The 25,174-nt window shown below is 40.9% G+C and overlaps 1 protein-coding gene across 1 annotated transcript in view; it reads left to right on the top strand.

Annotated features, from left to right (window-relative positions):
* The first annotated feature begins 9,898 nt into the window (after positions 1-9,898).
* Positions 9,899-25,174, top strand: part of SMS (spermine synthase) — a 43,240-nt gene continuing 27,964 nt past the window's right edge. The window contains exons 1-2 of the mRNA XM_059839897.1: positions 9,899-10,049; positions 23,576-23,696. Coding sequence (XP_059695880.1) covers positions 9,998-10,049; positions 23,576-23,696 — 173 coding nt within the window. The 5' untranslated portion in view covers positions 9,899-9,997. The remainder of the gene's footprint in view (positions 10,050-23,575; positions 23,697-25,174) is intronic.

Here is a 25,174-nt window from a genome sequence, read left to right on the forward strand (position 1 = left end):
TTCCTGCATACTTCCTAAGCAAACAGTAAAAGTTAAAGGCTGGCAGTTCTGTATTGTTTATTGTTACATGGGGCTCTGTCAGTTTGAATATGTGATGAAGAGAAATACAATAGTGCACAATTTAAAACAGGAATCAGGAAGAAAATATAATCCAAAAGTTTCATTTCAGCATTCTCAAATATCTTTTTGAATCGGTGTCCTTTGGCATTGACAAGACACCAGTTTGAGCTCTTTTGGCACAATGAAACACAGTGTCATTGATAATGACAGATGAAGCCTTTGAAAAGAGGGCAAAATAAAAAAAAGGTCAGGAAGTAGTGAGCACTCAGAATACAGCAGCTTGAATTCATCAGAGTACAAAAACAAGGCCACCATATCACTGCCTAGATCAGAAGAGAAACCTAACCAGGATTTCTAGTACCCTGCAGGTACGACAATACATTCTTTTCTTCTGACAGATTAACCCCTGCATAGCAGCAATCCCAAAACACTGAAAGCATAAGAGCCAGACCAAACTAAATTACCCACGATTTGCTTTAGGTCATAAAAGCAACCCTTCTGTCAAGTTTTAATTGAAAAATTAAAATGTTTCCACACCAGAAATTCTAATGACATTACCTATTCACTTATGTTTTTAATTTTGCATGTCATGCTGGTCTAGTTGGGATTGAGAAATGACAGGAAACAAAATAGCTACTTGCTTTCTTTTCCAGGATTCATGCACTCGCAAGAGAAAGACCCTGAATTTGTAAACTTTAAAATAAAGAAAATACAATTGCATGTTATTCCACAAGATACTTGAAGCTCTTAAATTACAGAACCCTGTAGGAATAGCCTTCCTTCATGTAGCTGAACAATCTCTGTCTATTGAAGCAGCTGGCATCTTCAGTGCCTATGCTTTGACATAATTCTCATCAAGGGAGTTTCTTGCTTCCTATTTTGTCCAGACAGAAATTAACGATGATTTGAATTCTGTATGAGAAATTTTTTTGTTCTCTTTTTCCAAGTCTGCATTTCTTTCACCATTTTCAGCCCAAAAGTCAAAATAGATACAGTACTCAAGAGACCTGCCTTTGAAAATTATCCTCAGGTGTTACCAGCAGCTGCAGGTTCTATTGGAAATCCCCTTAAAAATTTGAAAATCTTCCTTCTCAAGATTTTCACCTCTCACCTCTTTGAAGAAAACCTTCCAGAATTCTGATGCTGAGAAGAAAAAAAAAAAAAAAAAACAACCCACCTACATTTGAACTTTGCATATGGTAAGTATTCCTATCTGATTACTTTTCTGATTTTCTTGTATTTGAGGTTAAGTTGCTGGCAATAATAGTCATTATATAAGTGTTGCAGCCAAAAGCTCTAAGCAAACTACATGTTATCTTTTGAACAACTGCTTGCTCATTGACAATATCTTTACATACCATTTTGTGTTCAGCAGGAGTTCTTTCAGTTTAAAATTAACAGAGCAAAGAAGAAAACCTAAATAAGAAATCTAAACTAACCTGTTAAGTAACTGGAGAATATATTAAAGACTGTGTAAGGCATCATTCAGATAATATAAGGCAAGTAATAATTTAAGGCAAGTAATAAAGAACCATTATGGAAAATTCGTGTAGAATACCATATACATAATTCACAAGAGGAATTTAGAGCTACCTGTTGAATTTGTATTTTTTAAAATGTCACAGCTGAAATGGTTTTCATCCTCATGAGTGTACAAACTAACAGAGAAAGACAGTACTGTTACCCCCACTTTTTAAGTGGAATAATCATTAGCAACTTCAGAATGAAAACACCGATCTCCTGACACCCAACCTACTGCTCTAGTTTCTCTCAAAATATCAGCTGAGACATTTTAGTAAAGACCCAGCTAGTACCAGTGGGGACTAACTTCTGCAATCAGTATATCTTACCTGACAAATTTCTGAGTTGCAAGGTTACATAAATTTTCTGATGTTTACAACAGGCTGTTTTAGACTGAATATTTTTATGTCATTTCCAAAAGACACTTCGCTGTAATTACTGCCAATAACTTCTTTATCGTGTTCTGGTGGAATTTTGGTAATAGATTGCAATACATTAATATTGTATTACCTTGTTAATGGGATCAGTATTTTTCCATAGGTTTTGGAGGATTAGCTACTAGACTTTTGTCTGTTTCCCCAAATTTGGTTTATCTGTTCTAGCTCTAATTGTGAAAGTACTCAGATGAGCTATAAAATCAATAACTTTGAATTATATTCTTGACTCTACATTTTGATTTGCATTGCATTTAAAAAATATACAAATTTATGATCAGATGTTACCTGACAACTAATTAGAGGAACTGACTGTGCAAAACCATAGTCTTTCACAAAGGCCTTTCAACTTTTTTTCTGTGACGTTTTTTAATGAACTCAAAGATGGTCTGACAGCAGATAAAACAAGATCATGGCCAGCCGAGTTGATTGATATTATCTTACGGTATTGTTTGTTCCCCTAGGAAACTCATCTCCCTTTCCTAAGCACATGCTGTTTCTTATATACAAGAGAAAATGGACAAGTTGGTACAAAAGTTTCTGCTAAGGAGAAAACTTGGGAAAAAGTACTCCTGGCTCTCATCCCTACATGGCAATTCTTATTTCATGTTGACAGTATCGCTGAATAGAAGGAAATTAATTCAATCTGTTCAAAGCACTCCAAAAATATGGAATTCACCTGAACTGGTCATAGGGAACAGATAGGAGCAGAACACATTTTATCTGATCTGGTTTAAACTGCAGATGAGATGAACTACATCTTAAAATTGGCTCTCTGCTGTTTCTGAATGCAGTCAAGACAGCCAGATCAAATACAGGCTTCTGGATTGTAGACATGTGAGTTAGAGGAGATAAGTTTCATGAACAGGCTGCACAGGAGAACCTGATGTGCAACAGCTGTTCTGCACTGGCATGTTGGCCTATTTAGACATTATTTCTTTCTTTAATCTGGAAATCCCTTTGCAGAAGAGACCATTTTCGGACTTGGAATTCGTATTGCACTTGCAATCAAAAGGTTCACTCATGACAGCCACAATGGTAATACCTTGTCTCACAGTAAGAAAGCTGAACTTATCAATACAGTAATACCCCTTATAGAGTTCTGAGGGGTTGAGTTGAGTTTATGACTTAGTTGTACCTAGTATGAGCTATTGGCATGTATTTAAGCATTTTGTTCATTCTCCTTGGTTTTATATTTTGAATGCTGTTACATACAATTCTGCCTGAAAAGTCAATGAGCAGGTAAAAAAGAGTATTGGTCTAACCTTGTCTGCAGTGCACCAGACAAATACTGACATTCTGGCTCCCTTGAAGGTAGCATTAAGTCTGTTTTTGACTTCAGTGGCAACAGAATTTCATGTAAGAAGCCCTGAATCCAGTATACAATACAGATGTGAGAATAAAATTCAAACTATAATTTATCAGCATTTCTCACAGAGTGCACACTGAGGCATCATCACTCAAAAGAGAATTGAAAAATATAACTAAAAGGAACAACTTCATGAGACATATTATTGTAAAACATGCATATAAAGTACATATTACTGATGTCTAGTTAAGGTAAAACATCTTTTCTATTGTATTTTTTTTTTACACTCCCTCTCTTTTTCTCATTTGTTCTACTGCTTCCATGCTGTCTGGATGAATTCATTACTCTAATTTTAATCAATTTACCATCCATTCTTCTCTGCGCAGGGATTCCCTCCCTCCCTAAAAAAAAAAAAAAACTTTGATCAGAAAGAATATTATTTTCTTCATATTATGAGAGTCTAGGATTACAAATTATCCCATGTATATTTTTCCCTAATATAAAGAGTTTTACAAGGGATAAAAGAAATTATTTCACCCTGATCAGGTTTTCTGTAATATTTACCTTGTTCCAACTGTAGCTGCAGAAAGGAGAATGGTGTCCACTGGATACAGAGTGTTGTGATGAAAAAAGAGGGGATTTACCTATTCAGTGTGTTTTCTGAAATCTAGGGGAAACTTCTTCCTGAAGTCACCTGCATACTGTGGGAAATTACAGACAGGATGCTGTAACTTGAAGGGATTGGGGAAACCTGCTTTACTGCTTTTGTGACAGTAATTATTAGGACATATAAACAAAACAGAAGGAGAACAGAAAAAAAAAACCAACCCCAAGAAAACAACCAGAACCAGCTTAATGTAATAGACAAATGATTCTCTTTTATTGCTGCTGGAAACAAGGGCTATCCTAAAGTCCCAACCATGTCACACACAGTCACTCCCAGCACTTGTTATCTGACCTCACCTGAGCTTGCCATCATTCTGCTTTGTGTGGGGGGAAATGAAGCATCAGAATCCAATTTTTTTCTGTCATATTTTTTTTTTATGAACCACAGGTCCTGTCCTGTACTCTGTAAGTCACCACTTGGGAGTGGTTTAGATATTCTAACAAGCTGATGCAGCCATCAGACATAACTTCTATAGCTTAGGTCATAAAGGAAGACTCGTACTGGCAGGCCCTATCGATGCCTGAGGAGGTGCATCCAGACAATGTGACAGGCATTACAGGAGGTGGACAAGCCAGACAAGCCCTTTGGTTGCTATCCAAGAGGATGATAATCTGATGTGTTACTGGGAATCACCTGATGAGCTGCCCATGGGATCAGATGATGATTGGGGACCAAGAGCGAATAGGGGAGATTATCTGATAGGAGTTATAAAAAAGATTCCTCAAAGGCTATTTTCAAACACCAAGAGGGACTTCTTATAGGCTGTAATTGTTCTCAGAGATGACACAGATGTTAAAGAAAAGCTTGATCAAATTTTGCTGCATCATGTGGTAAGTTCACAGGCAAGACTGTGGTTGGGATGGAAAAGCAGTGTTCATCTAGCCTTTCCTTGTATTTCGTTTGGGGATGAGGAAATACTGGGTTTCTCTATTGAATGGTCAAACATCTATAGAGAAACCCAGAAAGAAACTGTCAGGTCTGTGGCATTTTGGCAGTTAGGAAAAAGTCCCAATCCCAAACCTCCCAATATGCGCAGGTTAGAGGTACAACATGGGCTAAGCTTAGAGGATGTGAAGGGAAGGCAAAGGTAAGGAAGGGTCTGTAAATGGCTTCTGTGGCAACTTCTCAGTGTTATCAAAATAATTCATTAGTTTCTGTCAAGATTGAAACCTGATTAGTGAGTGTTTTAAGGCAAGTAAAGTGTCCCTGAAGAAGATGAGCAGGATGACCAGGATCTTGGGATGACTGAACTTGAGGTCTCACCTCCATGGTAAATAACCTCTGCCCAAAGGGAACAGACCGGAGTCTATCTGGACCAAAGGAAATCGCAAGGGTTCACACACAGCACCCTGGCTAAAATCCAGCACAGGGTTCTCAAAAAGCAGGGAGTATAATAGCTGCTATAATTTATGGTAGCACTTATTTAAGTAATTAACTCTTATCTGAGTTTGCTAACTTCCTGAAATTGTTCTCTTGTTCTGTGAGAAGTCTTACATCCTATGATATAATTGGACTCTCCAGGGTCTTTCTTTGCAGAATTTAAAAAAAAAAAAAAAGGAAAAAAAAAGGACTGTTGAACTCAATATACTTCTTTTTAAAGTTAGAGATTTTTCTCATAGTTTCCAGTAAGATGTAGACTCCAAACTGCCTAAATTTAATTTGAAATTGACAGTTTGCTCTCTTTTTCTTAAGCCTCTAGAGCTATGCCCCAACAAGCCTACATATTAGATAGAAAGCATCCAAGTGAGGGGGGGATAAACAGTATTTGTTTTAGTAAACAGTAACATGCTCAGGCACAAAAGTAGAAATAAGAATTAAAGAAGTAAATTCATTACAATAATCAGTTCTCATTCTCTTAGCTGTATTAAACAGTTGCTCACCTCTAGAAAACACAAATTTCATCTTATATAATAAGATAATGCCGTTTCGCAGTGGTGAATTTCATGTTTGGTCTCAATTGTGATACTACACTGTCACCTCAAATAATTTCTAAAACAACAATTAACTTACAAGACCCTCTCCCATCCTACCCCACCAATATTCTTCTAAAATTAAGTATTATCTTCCCTCTCCTCCCTCTCAAAATTTACTATGACTTCTGTCAATGATAAGCAAATACTTAACTAGAGCTGTGTTCAAAAAAAGAAAATTCCTAGGGAAAAACTGATCCAGATGCACAAACAACGAACATGATGAAAGCACTTTCAGGGGCTTGTACCAAGTTCTACCCCTCTTCTGTTTGCAGCCCCTTTTCCCATTTTAGTAACATCTTCTAGCAGGCACTTCAGCTTGGGGTAATATGTTTGCACATGTTATTCTGCTTATTTAATTGTACTGCCTTGCATTAATGTTTAATAATACTTTGAATATACAGAACCAGGCATGGAGACAGAACTCATGTGTATGTATATTTTAGATAGATGTGTTTAATTTCAAGGTTTCAATTAGCATTGTGAGATGGCCACATTATTCCCAAGTGATAATGCCATGAGATATACAATTGTTTCTAAACAAGGGTGAACACAACCTTTGTGAACTCCTGTCTTAAATGTGCCATCACTTTAGAAACTTTTTAGCCATTCAGGAGAAAAAGTCTACTGTTGTTGAACAACCCTAGTGAGCTGGACTCAGAAGGACCAGAAGTTAATGAATTTCTGAACAGATTATAAGCATGAGGAAAATGAATCTTTTTCTTAAAGGATGTTTCTTAGCTGTGTATGAGAAGAAGTTTGTTTATCTTTCATTCCTGAGGTGAATTTAGGATTGTGCAGTTGTAGGTGAAATATCTTCAGAACAATGAACAGAGATGGATGTAGTCAGAGAGAATGAACAGGGAACCTGTGGTTAAAAATTACACCCTGCTTAAAAACACCCGAGACTTGAAACACTTGGTATTTCAGTCCTGCATGAAGAACAAAGGTTATGCAGGCTAAACCAGACATCTAGTGCAGGTTACTCCATACTGTGCAAAGCCTTTGTTCCAGCTATTTGCCAGTGCAAGATTGTTCCCATCAGCTGGTGTGTTTTATCTGACCTATCCAATCTACCTGTAGAGGGTATGGTCTCTGCCCTTGATTTTCAGCCCAAAGCTTTTCAAACACTGGTGCCTCAACCTTTTTTTCCCACTTTTGCAGTTTCTACTAGTTTCAAAATACACAGGTAACCTCACACTGAATAAACTCTTTCCAAACAGTCTGTGCTAATCTTAACAACGTGATGTCATCCAAACTCCACAGCATTTGTGAAACATGTTTTAATATTCCAGATCTTTTGATCTTGTCTCATAAATCAATCCCTTCATCTCTTTAATTATTTTAATTGCTCTTTTTTAAATTCCCTTCAGTGTAATTTTCTAACAGGAAGATTCCCAAAAATATCCCAGGCATGACCTAGTTAAGTAGTATGCACACAGTAGTCACACCAAAGAAGTGGTAGAGAATGGTGTTAGTTCCTTCCTCAGCGATGGGATCCTTCACAAGGAGGCTTAAATTCTGTGGGCTTTGTTTTTATGCTTTTCTGTAAAACCATAGGTAATTTACTGTTTGCTTTCACTCCTACATACTGATATTGCAGGTTTCTTCCTCTTGTTGGATGTTTTCCTACAGCTCTACCAAAGTTTCTAAGATGAACCTCTTCTTTTTCTTCTTTTCCACCGTGTATTGAATTTGTTCATGTTGTTTTGCCAGCTTTTCCAGTTCCACCTAACCCAATGAGCAGCTGCAAAAGCCATTTATGCATAGGAGCTATCCTTTAAGTCAAAGTTTAAGAAAGAAAGACTTCATACTGTTCTTTGTAATAATTCATTAGCCTTTTCAGCTCTTCAGCCCACTAAAAAATCGTAAAATAGGACACAGTAAAACCAGTGTTCTTTTTTCCATGGCAAATTTAATTAAAAAGATGATGTTTGAACTTTCTCTAAGTGCCAGTCTGAAATGATTGGCTTCAACTGCAAAACTAATGCCAGGAAAAGATTTGGATGACATATTGATGTTCCTTTTTTTTTTTTTCCCTTCCCTGTAAATGCAGGAAAGTTGTTCATGTGTATGTAAGGGCATAATTTAGCAAGGCACTTAGCACATATGAACAAATACATTTGAAGGTACTTAGGTGGGAACATCATTATTACCTTCTTCCAAATATTCCACAATGGATAGACAATGTAATAGGCTGAACAGAACATAAGGTGTTGCTCCCACTGAAGAGAGTAAAAATCAATCCAGTAAGCTCTTTCATGGAATGAGGTAACTGAAACCACTGCAGCAGCCACAAGCAAAGGTGAGAGATGTAAGAGATTTTAAAGAGCAGAGATTTTACTGGCTGTCTTGTGGCAGTTGCATGTCTGGGGCAAAAAAAAAAGTAGAGAGATTGAAGTTGGCAGCAAGGAAGCATTGATTTTGGTTAAAAAAAGAAAAAAGAGAGATAGCATTAAGAAAAATTGGAATTCCTGATGTAATGGCAACAAGGATACACAAGCCACCCAAACAGAACTATATAACCCCCTACAACATCCAGGACTGGATCAAAGACATTGAATGGGAACATGCAAAGCTGTCTGTTTTAGGTAATTAATCATAAAATCCCCCAGCCTCTCATGTATGAGCTGTGTCAAATGAAGACCATCTGAAGAAAGCATAGTTAAGTACAGACCTGAAGATGTCTGTGTGTCTTCTGATGCACATTTCCAGAGAATGTTTCTGCTTTGCTCAGGGTGCTTGTGGGGAACTGTAACTGTTCAAAACAGGGATATTGTAAATTTGCCCTGAAAAAAACCTTATGGAAAGTTATGGAAATAATCACGGTAGCACAATAGATTACATGCTAGCAGTTACTTGTAAATATCTTAATTTAATTGTGGAATCATGTAAAACCATTGATGCCATGGCATTGTGCAAATCCACTCTCATTCATGCAATAAAACTAAAGGAATTTGCCAGCTGGCACAGCTCCTAGTGACTGACACAGCCAAACATCTTCCCTTGTTCTCAACATTGGTGAGGCCACACCTGGACTCCTGTGCCCAGTTCTGGGCCCCTCAATTCCGGAAGGATGTTGAGGGGCTGGAGCATGTCCAGAGAAGGACAGCGGAGCTGGGGAAGGGTCTGGAGCACAAGTCTGATGAGAAGCAACAGAGGAAGCTGGGGTTGTTAGGCCTGGAGAAAAGGAGACAGAGATGACCTTATCCTCTACAATTCCCTGAAAGGAGACTGTAGACAGATGGGGCTCGGTCTCTTCTGCCAGGCAGCCTGCGACAGGAGGAGAGGAACAGTCTTTATCTGCACCTGAGGAGATTTAGCTTGGACATTAGGAGGAACTGCTTCACAGACAGGTTAATGGAATGGGCTGCCCAGAGGGGTGGTGGAGTCACCGTCCCTGGATGTTTTTAAGGAAAGACTGGACGTGGCACTCTGTGCCATGGTCTCGTTGACACAGTGGTGGTCGGTCACAGGTTGGATTCGATACCTCAGACGTCTTTACCAACCTAATTGATTCTGTGATGTTGTGATTCTGTGATCAGTCCTGTAGCCAACTACTTCTGGATGCTGTTTTTCTGGGCTTGTAATTGCATGTGATTAATGAAATTTGTGACTTCAGCCCGCTGTTTTATAGTTATCCGTTATGAATAAAAAAGACTTGAAACAAAAGGCTTTAAAGACTCCCTGGTCTGCTCCCTCTCCAGGGAGGGACAGCGGGGCCCCTTCGTGCCCACGGCGGCAGCAGGTGACACACAGCAGCCCCACCGCCGCTGGGACCGCTCCGCGGCCTCAGCGCCAGGACACCATTAAGGGATTTCAGGGGGTGGGTGGTGGTGAGTCGCACCCCCAAGGGCTCTGCGGACACGCCGAGCGGGGTCTCTGGGCCCGCCGCTTCCCCGGGCCCGCCCCGGCCCCGCCCCGCCGCGCTCCCCCCCGGCGCCGCCGCAGCCCCCGCGCATATAGGGCCGCTCCGCCGCACGGGCCGCGCCGCCGCCGCCGCTGCTCCAGGCATGGCACAGGGCTCTACCTCACTATGGCAGCAGCAGCGCGGCACAGCACCCTGGACTTCCTGCTCGGCGCCACAGGTAACCGGGCTAGAAGACGGCGGGCGGCCAGCACCTTCCCCGCCCGCCCCGCTGGGTGTCTCGCCGGGGCCGCCGAGGATGAGGCCCGCACGGGCGCCGCCTCCCCCCTCCGGCCCTTTCCCCGGCGTTCCCACCGGGCCGTGTTTGTCCCCGGCATCAGCCTCTGTCCCTGGCCAGGCGGGCGGCCCGCTGCGGCCTCCTGCCCAGAGTCCGCCGCCGCGGGGGCTGCACCACCCGGGGGGAACCAGCGGAGCTGGGCCGGGCCGGGTCGAGGCGGACGTGCGGGTTCCTCCGCGGCGACTCCGGGCGCCCCAGGGCGCGCTTTCCGCGGGGGCAGCGGGGGCGGGCGGCAGGCGCCGAACCGCAGGGCCGGGGGGAGGGAAGGAGAGCCTGGCTGTTGGCGAGCGGCCTGGCCCGGGTAGCCCCGAGGCCGCCCTGGCGCTGCGGCTGCACCGCACTTGAGGCGGGCGCGACGAGCCGGGCTTGCGGCTGCCGCCGAGCGAGGCGGGAGTGCGGTGTCACCGCGGTGCTGCTCGAACCTGGTGGAGAACGCGATTAGCGCTGGAGCGCCGGGCTGTGGCGGGGCCTGACCCCGCGGGTATCTGCAGGGGGCACGTTCGGGCCGGGAGCTGCGGCAACAACCACGTTTCCCGTCGGCCGAGCCGGGTGGAAAGGTTTGGTGGGGGAAGGGGGGAGCTGCCGTGGGCGCCAAAGCGCCTCGCTGAGTGCTGAGCCAGGCCGCGGGCTCGGTGTGGCCTCCGGCACCCGCCCCTGAGCCAGCCTGGCCCTGTGTCGAGCCCCTTTCTCCTTCCCAGTTTGGTGTGAAGGCAGTTCCTTGAATCTTGCATCCTTGCAAAGACAAAATTCCTTAAAATCTTGGCTTGAGAAAGAGGTTTCCTGACCGCAGGGGCTTTGCTGCGAGCAGTGCTCTTTGTGGCATTGCTGCATGTGCACTTCGGAGAGCCAGGAGCAGGAAGGGGAAGGTGTTACTGCAGTTGTTCCCAAAGAGTGTGCTTTTGGGTAGGGTACTGTGGTTTTCACAGTGAAAACCTTTCGGTTTCCCTTTTACACTGAGTTTTTTTTCAGGGCGAGTTAGCCATTCTAATGGTGACCTAATGGCAAATGAGATAGTGCTGCTATTTTCCTTGCACCTTGTGCTTGACTAATCAGCTATGAGCAGAATTGGTAAGCTAGACTAGTGTAAAAACTAGTTTCATTGAAACCAACCAGCCCCCACAATGGCTTTGTTGTCACTGTAGTTCTCTGAACTACCATAGGTTCAGGAGTTATAACAATGACTGGCTTCTGCAGAAGGGTCAAAATTGCCAGGGATAAAGTAGGTACTTTACCTATGGCTTATTTATTGAAAATAAGCCATAGGTATGTTAGCTCCTCTGTGATATAAAAAGCAATGCTGTTAATTAGAGAATGTGGTAAGGACCTTAACAATTGCTTTGATTTTAGGTAGACTTTTCCACTTGCCTTTACTTTTGAGGGCAATGTTTGCATCATTGTCTGACCAAGATGGATGTACCTAAGTGGGGATGGGTTGATAGACCCACTGTAGAAGTGTTGATGTGTAGGTCAAAGGAAGGAAGAAGCGTTTTTCTCTTCTTATATTGGTCTCAGCAAAACAGACATCTTCAGTGAGACATGAACTTTTCAGCTGTGACGGCTCAGTAGTTGGTTTGTAATTCTTCTGCGGAATTTTTCCTCTCATCTAGTGCTTATGGTCCAAAGCACAGAGTGTCATCTAAATAGAAAAAACTGGTGAGTGTGCATGTGTAGTTTGTATTACAGGTATTAAATTTTATAGCTTAATCGTAGATTGTCAACTAATTGAGTTTTTTTTTCCTCCGAATTAGGTGGACAGTTAGACTTCTGAATGGTATGGAATGCCCTGAAATAGCATTTAATAAAATTAAATATGTGGTTTTGGACCTTGAGATCTTGTGAGGATAACGTATTTTTTCTAGGTCTCAGCTAAAGCTGTTGCATCTTTCCTTATGGAGAGGGCAGAATCTGTAAATTTGGTAAATGCACAGTCCTTTTACCTCAAAACATTAGCTGTGTCCTTGTTTTGACAAATGTGTATTTTTGTATATAACAAAAGTTGCCAGCTTATCATGGATGGGTTAAAAGGGACCTTAAGTGTTATCTACTTCCAAGTTCCCTGCCATGGGCAGCTACATCTTGGGTTGGGTCAATTTACACTGAACCACATCCAGCCTGGCCTTGAACACTTTCAGGGATGTGGTATCCACAGCTTCTCTGGGCAGCCTATTCCAATGATTTGCCACTCTCACAGTAAAGAATTTTTTCCTAACATCTAACCAAACCCTTTTCTCTTTCAGTTTGAAGCCATTCTCCCTTGTCACTCCAGGCTCTTTTTCAAAAGTTTCTCTTCTGCTTTAAGTTCCCTTCAGGTATTGGAAAGCTGTGATTAGTTCCCCTCAAAGCCTTCTCTTTTCCATACTGAACAATCCCAGTTCTCTCAGCCTTTCCTTGTAGGGGAGATTCTCCATCTCTCTGAATATCTTGAACTTGGTCCTTTCTGGACTTGAACAGGTCCATGTCCTTCCTGTGCTGGGACCCCCGAGCTGGAGGCAGCACTGCAGGTGGGGTCTCAGCAGAGCAGAGGGGCAGAATTCCCTTCCTCACCCTACTGCCCCTCAGTGCTTTGGATCCAGCCCAGGACACTGTTGGTTTTCTGGGCTGCAAAGGCCTGTTGCTGGGTCATGTCCAGCTTCTCACCCACCAGCACCCCCCAGTCCTTCTAGGCAGGGCTGCTCTTGAACTATTCATCCCCAGACTTTGTTGATACAAGGAGTTGCCCAGGCCTGAGTGCAGCCCCTTGTCCTTGGTCTTGTTTAACCTCATGAGATTCCCATGAGCCACTTCTCAAGCTTGTCCAGATCTCTCTAGATGCCATCCCATCCTTCATGTGTGGCAGCCATACCACTCTGCTTGATGCTGTCTGTAACTGATCTCTTTGTCTATGTCATTAATGAAGATACTAAATAACTGGTCCCAGTATGGAGCCCTGAGGGGCGCTTCTTGTTACTGATGTCCACTAGAACTCTTGAGCCACTGACCATGACCCTCTGGATGTGACTGTCCAATATTTACTTATGCACCAGACAGTTCACCCACCAAGTCCAGCTCTCACCAATTTAGAGAGAAGGATGTTGTGGGGGATCATATCTGGACCTTTGCAGAAGTCCAGATAATGGCATCTGTACTTTGTAGGAAGGTTGTACGATAGTTTGTTTCAGTGCAATGCATCTTGCAATAAATGTACATGGTAATGGCGTTTGTTTTTTTTTTAAGAATCTTCTTGATCTGAGTCATTATACATGGTTGAAATAATCTGTATATGTTTCTCACAGTTCCCTTTTAACACAGCAGCTATCCAAAGGCATCATTGTAATTGTGTACCATCAAGACTGAAGATAATTATTAAAGGCTGAGATGTTAGTAGTTCTCTGGGATCTGTTTATCACTTTGTTCTCTGGTATGTGTCTCTTGTCTTTATCCTCAGATTTCTGAGGTTCTCTGTGAGTGAAGGATGGAGGCTGTCTTCGTTGCTGCAGGGAGGAGATCTGCAGGATACTGCTCTGCCTAAGGAAGATGGGATTTTGCCATGTGTTAATACTTGTGTAGCTGTTAGCAACTGCTTGTGCTGCAGAATAGTGTGGGTTCTGGTGGGTTGTTCTCACTGGCTGACTTACTTGGCATGTTACAAACCCTTTCAAATAACAGCCCTGGTTTCTTCAGGCAGTCCAGTTGTCTTGGAATATTGTACTGTGGAGCTTGTAATGTATATTCTTTAGGACTCAGATGTACTCAGTAAGAATCGTGAGACTGATAACTCTTATGTAGCCCTTCTTTAGTGTTTGCAGTCATCACTTCCATAAGGTTGTTGGAAATGCCAGCAATGTCAATAAAAACGTGGGTCTGGGGAGTTGGAGAAAACAGGTCCTCTTGTGTTGGTTTGAGATGGGGGACCACAGTATTGCCTTGGGAATGGGGTTGCATGAGATGATTAAAGCCATGTACTTCTGCTAAAAGCTGCTGGTTTTTTTCCAAACTTTTCAATAAATTTTTTGTTTACTACTAAAATCTATATACTATTAAAAAAATACCCTTTTGCCTGTCCATGTGCTGTCCTTGTCCTTTTTTGTGTACTACAAAAATCTATATTCTATTAAAAAAAGGTCCTTTTGCCTGTCCTTGTAGCTATTTCCTCTAATTAGGCACCTCATTAGTTTTTTAGGAATAGTCAGTTAAAAATATAAGCAGGGGTGAATTTTTTGATAGCTGGATAGCACAGCCTGAGTTTCAGTAATCGTCTTCTCAAGAGCTGGTTAAATTAGCAACTCCAGAGCTCAGCCCTTTGAACAGAAGTATTTTATTTATCTGTGACCCTGGAGATAAACAGACAGCTTTAGCGGGGAAACAGCATATAGTTCCCTATCCTAAAATACAAGAAGAGTATTTTAACATTTATAAAAATGAATGCAGCTCACTGGCCTTCTTTATTTGGGGCATAGAAAGCTTTAGTTGTGGTCTTTTTGTTAGTCAGAAGAAATGAATTTGAGACTCCTCAAGTTACTTACTTTGAGGGCTTTATTATGAAAGTGTGTACACATTTGATGCCTTATACCTGTACAGAGTTGATTTTAGATTTACTGTTTGTTGTAAATCTGCTTGCACATGGGAGTTTTTCCATCCATGCATGAATTAGAGAACAAAGCTTAGTTTTCTTGGTTGTAGAGTATTGAAGTGATGGATGTTCTTCAGGTTTCTCTAAGGGTGGGAGGAGAGATAATATGAAGACTCTTGAGAGATTTGGGTTCTTTGCTTCAGCAAGTTGTTTTGAAAGGCAGATTGATTGGAAATCAGTTTGAATTGTCTCTGCTGTTTAGGATTATTGCTGAGGGGATTATAAACAGCACATGGTACAGTGGCACAAACAGTTGTGCCTGTAATACTCAGGGCCAGGGCACAGATGAGTGAGCTGGTGGAGGAGAGCAGTGATTACCTGAGCTGGCACAGTTACTGAAACCAATGCTTAGGAAGCTCTTGGGTGAATTAAACTCTGGGAATGCTGGGGTTGGAGAGAGTGCAGGTAGGGCAATGCTTAAATGTAAGAAAAATTTCAAGTGAATGTGTGTGTGCACATGATCTGATTTTCCTCAGATTAATGTTTTTAAGGAGCTAGAAAGAAGGGAATAACCTTTTGTAGGCTGAGCATCCTCTGTCAGTAGCTTGCTTCCTGTCTGCAGGGTTGGGTCAACTGCTCAATTCTGACACTGGGGGGGGGGGGGGGGGGGGGGGGGGGATGGGGATGGGGAAATCTTATCTATCAGAGTTATTCTCCTAAATATTCTTTCAGTATTGAAGTTTTTACTTAGGCTATCGAATTGTTAAATATTTGAACAGAATGCAGTTAAAATAATATTTTCCTTCTTGTCTTTGTTTGGATTGGAAGTCTTAATGTTCTTCATGGAGCAGTACTAAACTTTTATGTGCTTATTTTTGGCTGTGTTGATCTAAAATTTTGAAGGGGGGGAAGACTTGACAAGGTTTTGAGTTTTGCCCCTTTTAAAATATTTTTTGTTGTGTTTCCTTACTTCAAGAAATAATTAAGAAAATGGTTTTCTGAAAGGGTAATCTGCTGGGAAGAGGAGTGTTTAGGAGAACTAAATACTGCAGGGAGGGGGATTGAGGTTAGGGTTAGGGCTCTTCCTTGTGTTGGCTCTTCCTTGCTACTGTCTCTGAAATCTCTACCCTAACTTCTACCTGGGAAAACACTGCATGAGTTCAGTTGCTTGTGTTTTGAACTGTGTCTTGCTGTATTAAAGACAATTTGGAATTGGTGCTGGTTTGCTTTATTTAGCAGATTATCAACAGTTCTAGATGTTGAATCATTGTTCATCCCATACTAAGCGTGGAAATAGCAGAGAATGCAGGAAGAGATGACTAGCATTGAAAACTTGATATTTTGCTTGAAAACTTGTGGTTTCTTTCTCAAGTAAGTCAATCTTGTGTATGAAGGAGCAAGAAGATGCCAAGTTCAGCATTAGTCTAAGCCCAAGATTATAAATAAAATTAATAAAAGATTTGAGCACTTACCTATATAGAGAGTTACTTTTAATTTGATGTTCTCTGGTGGGTGCTTTTGTTGCCAGATGTACTAGAGGTGCTAAGGCTTTCTTTTTTCCTGTGAGACAGATTTTGCTTTTGTGGCTGGAGCTGGCTGCAGTTAGCTGTAGAAACAAGTATATTTGAACTTCTTGTGAGGAAATGGTATCTCTGATGCTTATAGCTAAGTTTGACTGGTTCTGTCAAGCATTGGATTGTCTGAAGTGCTGAAACATCTGATTGCAGTGATAACATGCAATCGACAGGCTTATCTCCTTACATTATTGATTTATGGTGAACAAAATTTGCTGACTCCTTAGCTATGATCTGTATGTGAAGACCATGTAAATAAGAATTAGACAAGACTCAGATGTCTCTGGAGTTTGCAACTTTGTTGTCAACCTTTGCTAAAAGTGTGTTTGCAACCTCGGTTCAGGAATGGGTCTGTTTTGGTTGTGTTTCCTTAGCAGCCTCCATGAGTGGTGTGGGCTCAGCCCGTGCCTTTGTCTGGGCTGTTGTGAGCTGAGCCCTCTGCAGGTCTCCACGGTCTAGTTCTGGCAGGCCTGGACCAAGAACTGGCCTGATGAGTGTCAGGGCACAAATGGGGCTTGTCAGGAGGTGTTAATACAGGTATTAATAGCTTTCCATTTTTAGCAGTAACGACTGCTATGAACTCATTGCCTGCTTTTGTTGGTTTCTAGTTTTGACGATTAAAATGCTTTATGACTGGAAATCTGAAAATATAATTATCTGATTCTCCAGCATGATGTCAAGTTCTCAATTCCTGCTTGCTCAGACATGAAGGAACTGTCACCTGCAAAGGTGAAGGCTAACAGTGTGGGAGATGTTTGTTGTGAGACTCATGGTTTGAGGCTGTAGAGCAAATTCTTGCTACTGGAAATGAAGACTGCTTTGAACACATTGGTATTTCCCATTTCAGATACATTTCTCTGACTGTGCCTCTTAAATATCAAAATAATGGAAAGGAGAGGAAAGTATATAGGTCAAGTACTATGCTTAATATTTTTCTAGAAGATGGTCAGGTCATAGGTGATTAAAGGGGCTTGAAAGATGTAAGTGACCAGAAGAGCTGATATTATTTGGACATGCTGAAGTTCTGTAACCAAGTGTGTTTTCTTCTCTGTAATTTTTTTTGTGTGGAAGGTCTACAGGCATTTCAACAGTTGCTAAAGTTTAAAATGTGAATGGTCTTTGTGTGCCAGTTGGTGGACTTCAGTTGTGTATTACTGGGTGACAAATGAAGTTTAAGGCATTGAAACGACATTTGTTGATACTAAGGCTCAAGTGGAGGCCTGTGTTGTTTTGGGATTTTTTTGTAGTTACCAGAGAATTGCTTTGTGATCTGTTGTGCGCATTTCCAGAAGATGGGCATTTAAGAAGTTAACTGTAGTAGGATGCCAATCATTACTGACTGCAATTAGAAGCCAGATATAGGAGAATACTTTTAAAGGATATATTTAATTAAAAATAGAGGAAGAAATAATTTGTAAATGTCAGTGAATGGGGGAGACTCTACTAGTGGTTGAAAATATGGTCCCCGATATGCTTCCAGACACGATGGTGTTCTAAAATTTTGCCAAAAACTAACAAGGGAAAACCCATGTCACAGATCTCTGTGGTGGATTCTTTTTAGTTTTTCATAATACATTGTTCTGCAGGAATCGTTGGGAGTGAGCCTTCAGATATTGATGAATCCACAACCAGAGGCACCCTATATTTGCATGATGAATTAGATTTTTTGATAGCCCTGATACAGCAAATCAAGTAGAGGAAGGGTGAAGGAATAACTTATTTTTAGTGCATTTATTCCATTATGGAAGTGGATGGATCTCATAGACCTATATTTGCTGAAAACTTGAGATCTTCTATGGAATTTTCCCCTGAAAGTGATTAGGGAGCTAATACCAAGTGCAGGGGAGGAGAGAGTGTTGAATTCTCCTTTTTGTAGCTGGGTGTTGTTAATGCTTTGAGGGCTCGTTCTGATCATGGTTGTTTTACCCACAATTTCCTAAAGGACCCTTGGATGCACAGAGTGATTCCTAATGGCTCTGGTGATCTTATGGAGGTGCCAGTAAGTTCATGCACTTGCTGGTGTGACACAGTATAGCTGCTTTTGCCCATATTCACTGTGTAGCTGAAAATCCTTAAAAATAGGAGTGGGGGAGGTGCTCTGTGGAAACCTTTGAAAAAAGCAGCCTTCTGCTCCTAACCTTGTGTAATACATAATGCAATAGAGTGAGTGCACTAGGAAGCTTGATGATTTGTTTTCTTGTGGATGAACGAGTAGTAGATGACTATTTCCACCTGCTGCCCCCTTAAGCCTCATGCCATACATGATTTATTGACTTGTTGTCTAAGTCAACATAATGAGCATGGTCCTCATGGGTGAAATTGATTGAAAGGAGTAATTTTAGTATAATTTTCTGCTTCCCGCTGTTTTCTTCTTTTGCAGAGCTGGCAAGGACAAAACAAAAGATTTTTCCTGTATGTGTGTTCTGATGGGAGACTTTGAAACTTAATACTCAGAAGGTGTACGTTGCTAAAACCAGTTATTCATTTGCATCTGTTATCATGTCAGGAAAAAGCTACCTGCTTTGTTCTGGGCAGTTATGAAAGCAGAGGTCTTAGGGTATGCTTGGAGTGTGTACTTTCATTCTTGTGAGGTGTGGGATTATCTTGTTATAGGAGGACTAGGCTCAGCTTAGGCAACTGTTGGCATTCTGACTTCAGTTGAGCCTGTGATATTGCTGTGAAAACTTCTCCAGATAGTCTGTTTCAAACACCTGTGTGCTCTGCTCACTCATTTTCCATGCAGGCAGATCCTTTTAACTAGCACAAAATAATTACAATTCTTAAGTTTTCTAGTGCTGAGAAAAAGATTGCCGTGCAGGAGTTGGTGACTAAGTGATAACAAGTTATCTGTAAATTATTATGTACTGCTCTACCTGGTCACATACAATGGAAAGGGGGACCTAGGAGGAGGAGGCAGCTGTTGACTTTCCATAAACTGTTGTGACTTTTAGCTTTTTTTTTTTTTTTTTTTGTTTGTTTGTTTGTTTGTTTGTTTGTTTTCTCAAGTGCTAAAAAAATCTAGGACATGAAAAATACATGGGAGCCTAAAGCTTCTCCTTGGCTCTGGCTTTTTAAAGCTTATGAACAATTTGGTCACCAATCATTTCTGCTGCAAACCTCTTAATTCTGCAGTTTTTTCATGGTTGAGATTGAGATACAATATTGGCATTGGAAAAACGCCTTGGATCAGTCTGTGAGTGAGAGATTCCCTGTACACCTGTGAGGCTGAGGACACTGTTTCCAAGAAGAGGTGGTGTTGGGGGGGCCGCCAGTTTGACTGTGGTGAGCTGAATGCCAGAGCAGTCCGGTGTGCATCTGTAGCAGGTTGGAGGCACCCCTCCTCACTGCTCTTCTTGCACTGCCCCTGGACCTCAGCTGCCTAGAAATGAATCTCTTCTGTCTGTTGTGTTCCCTTCATCATTTGTATGTGGTACCCTCCCACCTTGTCTCTGTATTTCCTTTAAGAATTTTGAAGAATGGGAGTTGATAGGTAGTGTGCCTGTATGCAAGAATATCAGACTTGCAAAACACAAGGATTTATTATGTTGAAACAACATAAACAGCTCTGAGCTGAAACAATATGCCAGCAGTTCAGGTTACTATTTACTGTTAGCATATTCTGCATCTTGATTCCTAATGTATGCTAACTCTTTAATGTATTCTTATGAAGCACTTAGTTTGATTTGTTTTATTCACCTTTCTCTACTGAATATTTAGCTGCCAAGGGGAAAATTCATCGGTTCCAGAATCATATATAAATGCTTTGTGTTTTATTGTTTTGGTTATGCTATATTCTCACTTGCTAGAAGAAATGATAGAAAATCAGGGTAAAAAAAAATTAAAGTTGGAAGTGGGGTGAATATTTTCAATGAGAATTAATCTATTCCCATAGCTAACTGAGGTTTTGTTAATTCTAGGGCATAAAGAAGTCTTAATCCAGAATATTTTTAGAGGTAGTCTGGCTCAATAGCAGATGATTCCAACACTGAGCTCAAGTATGAGGGTAGAACTAGCCAGTGTTGTGCATGAGGCCAGACCTGGTGCCTACAGAAACTCTGGACTTTGCTCTCATGTTCACAGATTATTGTCAATTACTGACTGCTTTGCTGCTCAAATTCAGAGGAACATCTGCAACTGCTGCAAGTCTTCTCTTCAGATGTGCTGGGGTTCAGAAATGTTCTGGCTAAACTGGGCATTAACTCTCTTGAAAAATACATATCTTTCAAATCCAGTACATAGTGGGTTTTGTTCCTGTTCTCTAAAGTTGAAACTCTGGGTATTTTTTATTACTTCTGGCAAATAATTATCAAATGCCTAAATCAGTATTTTATACTCGGTATCCAGAGTTTGTTTCCTTTGTTCCTGAATAATCAAAAATGTAATGACTACTTGAATAAACATTTAGATGTAGATTCAAAGGTGTTCCTGTTGTTTTAATAACCATTGTCCTATTTGCTTATCAATGCTTGATAAGAGCATATCTGAGCTTGGAGTGAGGTGGTGACAAGTGAGATATCCTGAGACTGCTGAAACTTCCTGATGCCTTCAAGCAACCACTTAAGGCCTCAAACATTTTATAAGGGAATCTCCAACTTGGGAGAATTAATTACCCCTCCAAGGCAAATCTTGTGTGGTATAACTAAAAGGATACCTGGTGAAAGAGCATGTTGTTGTTTTAATTTCCTAAGGTTAATAGCATAATAGGGAGAGCTTAATCAAGCTTGTGCCTGGGTTCTTAGCAAAGAACTTTATGGCTGAGTGATGAGCTGTATGCAAGGGGTTGATCTGTTCATGTAGCAGAAAAATACCAGTGGTGATTTGTCCTGCTGTGTCTGCCAAGATGCACCTAGCAGGATTCCTTAAAGCTGTTGAAAACAGGTCAAATGTGTTATGAGTACTTCAGTTCTTTAAGTCTGTTTGCCATCTTGCTGCTGTCTTGCAGAAGCTGCAGAAGTGAGGTGGTTTGGGGGTTGGTCGGACACTGGTTCAATTTGAGTCTCATGTAATTTTACCCTTGGCCCTTGGAAGGTATGGCATGCATTAGCAAAAAGGGTTTTTAAAGTTTTTGTGGTGGTGGCTTAAGGAGTAAATGGTGGAAATAGGCATTTGTTGTGAAAATGGTGGAGAAGGTAAAGGAGTTGGGCAAGGAAACAAATGCTTCTGAGAGAGTGGGGACTACATGTTCGAAGTGACAAAAATTCTTCGTGAATGTATTGGCATTGGAGCAGCTGCTCTTACCTTCTCCAGAAACGGCTGATGCTTGCCAGAAGCTGCAAGTTCAAAGTGAGCCTTGCGAAGTTCCCTTTGCAAGAGATTAGAACCTGTTAAAGAACTGTGGCTCATAGTTATGGCCCCATTTATCTATTCTTTTGATGTCTGAAAAACATGTTGGTTTGATTGCTGGCCCACTTATTACTGCTGTAACCATGGTTACTGGGCAGGCAAGCTGTGTACTCTGAGCCTTATTGCCTGTGCCATGGTAGAACGTGACACGGGATAGCAAGTCTAAAATTTTACTGGTACAGATGATGCAAATTTTTAAAGAAAGGTAGGGGAAGGAAGAAGTTTCATGATGGTAGTGGACTGTGGTGTTTCATCAGTGGTGCTCCTGACTAAGAAGGAACCAGCAGTTAAATAGTTCACTGTGGTCTAGCAGAATTTAGTTTTGTTGGTCCGATTTGCCTTTAGCTTGCAACATGGAGTTGAGTAAGATTTAGAAGGTTGAAAAATGAATCTATCTCAGAAGATACATCGAGATGAGATAGAATGAGCAATAAGCAAAGCCTTCCAACATCTATTCAGTATCCTTGGCTACTGGGGAATTGGCTTGCTCTTGGTTTTGCTTGAAGAAAAGTAAATACTCTATCAGTTACTTCAGTCTGTCTGGTTGAAACATTCAGGGGTAATTCAAGTCTGGGGTTTATGGATGGGCAAACATAACTTTCAAGCAATCAGGTTTTTAGCTTAGTCTAACGTGGAGTTGGATAGAGATGACTGATTGAGGAACTTTATTTGGTATGGATCTGTTTTTCAGTTCTTTGTAGCTCATCCAACTCAATTTTATCCTGGAAACTATTGCTGATTATGTCTTCTGGCTACCTGTACTGGCTTCCAACGTATATGCATTTTGGGAGCAGGGGTAAAACAAAATAAGTACCTTGGGAATAACTCTTTAAGACAGTCACAATGGGGAAGATTGTGTCTGTGCTGGGGCATTTGATTGCAAACTGTGCATCCATCCTAAGTCAGCGTCAGGTGATTTCTCTCCTGGAGATACTCACTCCTGGTTACATTGTTGCCATATTGCATGACCTTAGTGGCGTAGTTCTGTGTTTTGTGATGCTACTTGTCCTCCAGGGACAGCCTGAAGATTAATGTTTTGTTAGGTCTCCTCACTTACACTGGTGTGATAAGTCTTTCCAGTTCTGTTCCTGTTCTGCTAAGTCCAATTTTAGGAGCATCCTCCACTAATTCACCTTGTCAGTTCCAAAATAAATGGGCAAAGCTTGCAACTTGTTTTTGAGACACTTAATTGAAGAAACTAAAATTGTTCATTAAAACTATGTTGTGGGAGCAAAGCACTCCCAAAAATGTACATCAAACTTGAGACTTCTGGATTTAGCGTATTCTGACTGAATAAATACCTTTATGGACAAATTATCAGCTTGCTTTTGAAGGTAGTTGTACCAGAGTAATGTCAGTTATTTCCAAGTGAGTTTTTGTGTGCTCTTCTGAGAGTTCTTTTCCATAATATCTTGAAGATTTCAGCTGGGGACTAGCTCTGGCCTGGATGTTAGAAGAAAGAATGTTTGTGTAAGGGTAGAGTGGATGGGTTATTTTTCAATGCCTTTGTAGTTATCCAGTACTACAGCTTAACATTTTTCAAGGTTGCTTGTCAGTGCTGTGGGGTTTTTTGGGATTGCTGTTTGTGTGTTAAGCAATTTTTAAAAGAAATTATGTGAGTAAAGACTTGTGTGATTGTGATATAGTATATGATCAATAGTAGCTGTAAATTTAAAAATATTCTGGTTACACCCATAGTAGACAACCATTTTTGCTCAGGTGTGAAAACTGATTTAAAGTTGTTTGGATAACCATGCACTGAGAAAGATCTCTGGGTAGATGAGGATGGGCAGAAGAGAAGACAGATGAAAGAGTGTTCAAATAGTACTTTAATAAAAATTAATCCAGGCTTCCAGGAAAAACTTTTCAGCCTCTAAAAAAAGGTAGAAGTAACTTGAGTGGAAAATGCTCACTGATTATTTTTTTCTCTCTTAATCTTGCAGCTGATTGTAATGCCGTTCTTAAAGCTCTACAGCCCATTTTTCAGGAGCAGGGAATGACAGAAACAGTTCATAACTGGGAAGACCATGGTTATTTAGTAACCTACATCAAAAAAAATGGCAGGTGAGTGGATTTTCTTTTGATTATATCTCTGCTGTCCTTCCTTAACGTATTTATTTTTTCCTCTATTGGACCTTCTGTAGTGTTGATAGGGCAGGCTGTCCTTTTATCAGCCTTGTGTATGAAGTAGCTGTGATAAAGCAAAATATTGTTTCTAATCTGGACTATGTCATCTTGCAGTTTGGATATCAGAAGGTTGAACTGGTCAGTCTGGTCTGGGCCATAGAATGGTGCCTTGGTCTCAGCACTAGTCCTTCCAGATGCAGGAAAGCTCAAGTCAGTTCAATGTATTTGTAATTTTCTGACCATTAAATATGTCTGAACATGTTGGAGTCTAACCTTGGCATGTGAACAATTGCAGCTTTGTGTCTGTCTGTATTTACATACTGTTATATGCTTCAAATTCTCAAGCAGCTTCTGAGGTAATTAGCAGCATGATAAGGGTGGTTGGTGTCATTAGTGACACAAAAGCTGAGTCTGCTGGGACAAACTGATAAGCAAAACTACATTCACGTTATTTCCAGATGCTGCTTCACGGTTAGCTGATTATGGTATACGTTAATCTGGTCTATTTATAAGTAACTATCATGGCTTTATTGCACTAAATTTCTTTATTGTTATTCAGTTACCTGTTCTTTACATAATTGTGGCAGCTGCTGCTTTGGGGTTGCCTGTTTTCTGTTTTTTTTGCTGGTTGGATTTGTTTTGCTTGGTGGTTTGTTTCTGTTTGTTTAATTGGGATTTTTTTATGGGGGGCTTTTGGGACCCAAACTAAGGTAGCAAGTAAGTGGATATGAGTAGTTCTATGTTTATCATTCTCACTTGTGCTCTATGAAGTTTTTAGTATATTTCAGTTAGCTTTTCAAATGTGATGCTGGCTTTTTCTGCTTGAAATTACTTGTTTTTTATACTTGATGTGTCTAGAAAAACCTGTTAGTTGTATCTTGCTTTTGTACAGCCTTGTTTATTTTGTCTTTAATTGCATGTACTTTTATATTCTTCCTGCATAATTTGATCAGCATTGCAGTTCTGGAAACCTTTTGTCTCTGAGTTGGTAAAAAGATAGCAAAGTTGGTAATTTCCTACTCTGGTTCTATCCTTCCTCTCTATTGAGTTAAGCTTTCATGTAATTTTTCTAAAAAGATATCAAGGTTCTACCAACTCTGAAGAATTAAAAGATAATACCTAAAAGTAAAAAGAAGTTAGAAGATTAAAAGGTTGGGTTTATTTGATTACATGTCCTCACGTTGCTTTCCTGCATTTCCTTGAGTGTTAGAGGTATATGAGATGTGAATTCTCAAGTCGGGTTTTCTCTTTGCAAATTCATCTGATCATTCTCCTTAAGATGATAGCCTCTTCTAAAGGAGCAGTTTCAGAGTTAAATTACCTGTCTTTTGATGTGTTCCAGGAACTTCCTAGAAAACAGTGTTTCGTTGCATAACTTTTCTAGGACATAAGTGAACTGGCACCTGGATGCATCT

This window comes from Haemorhous mexicanus, chromosome 2 (assembly GCF_027477595.1).
Source record: "Haemorhous mexicanus isolate bHaeMex1 chromosome 2, bHaeMex1.pri, whole genome shotgun sequence".
Taxonomy (NCBI): Eukaryota; Metazoa; Chordata; class Aves; order Passeriformes; family Fringillidae; genus Haemorhous; species Haemorhous mexicanus.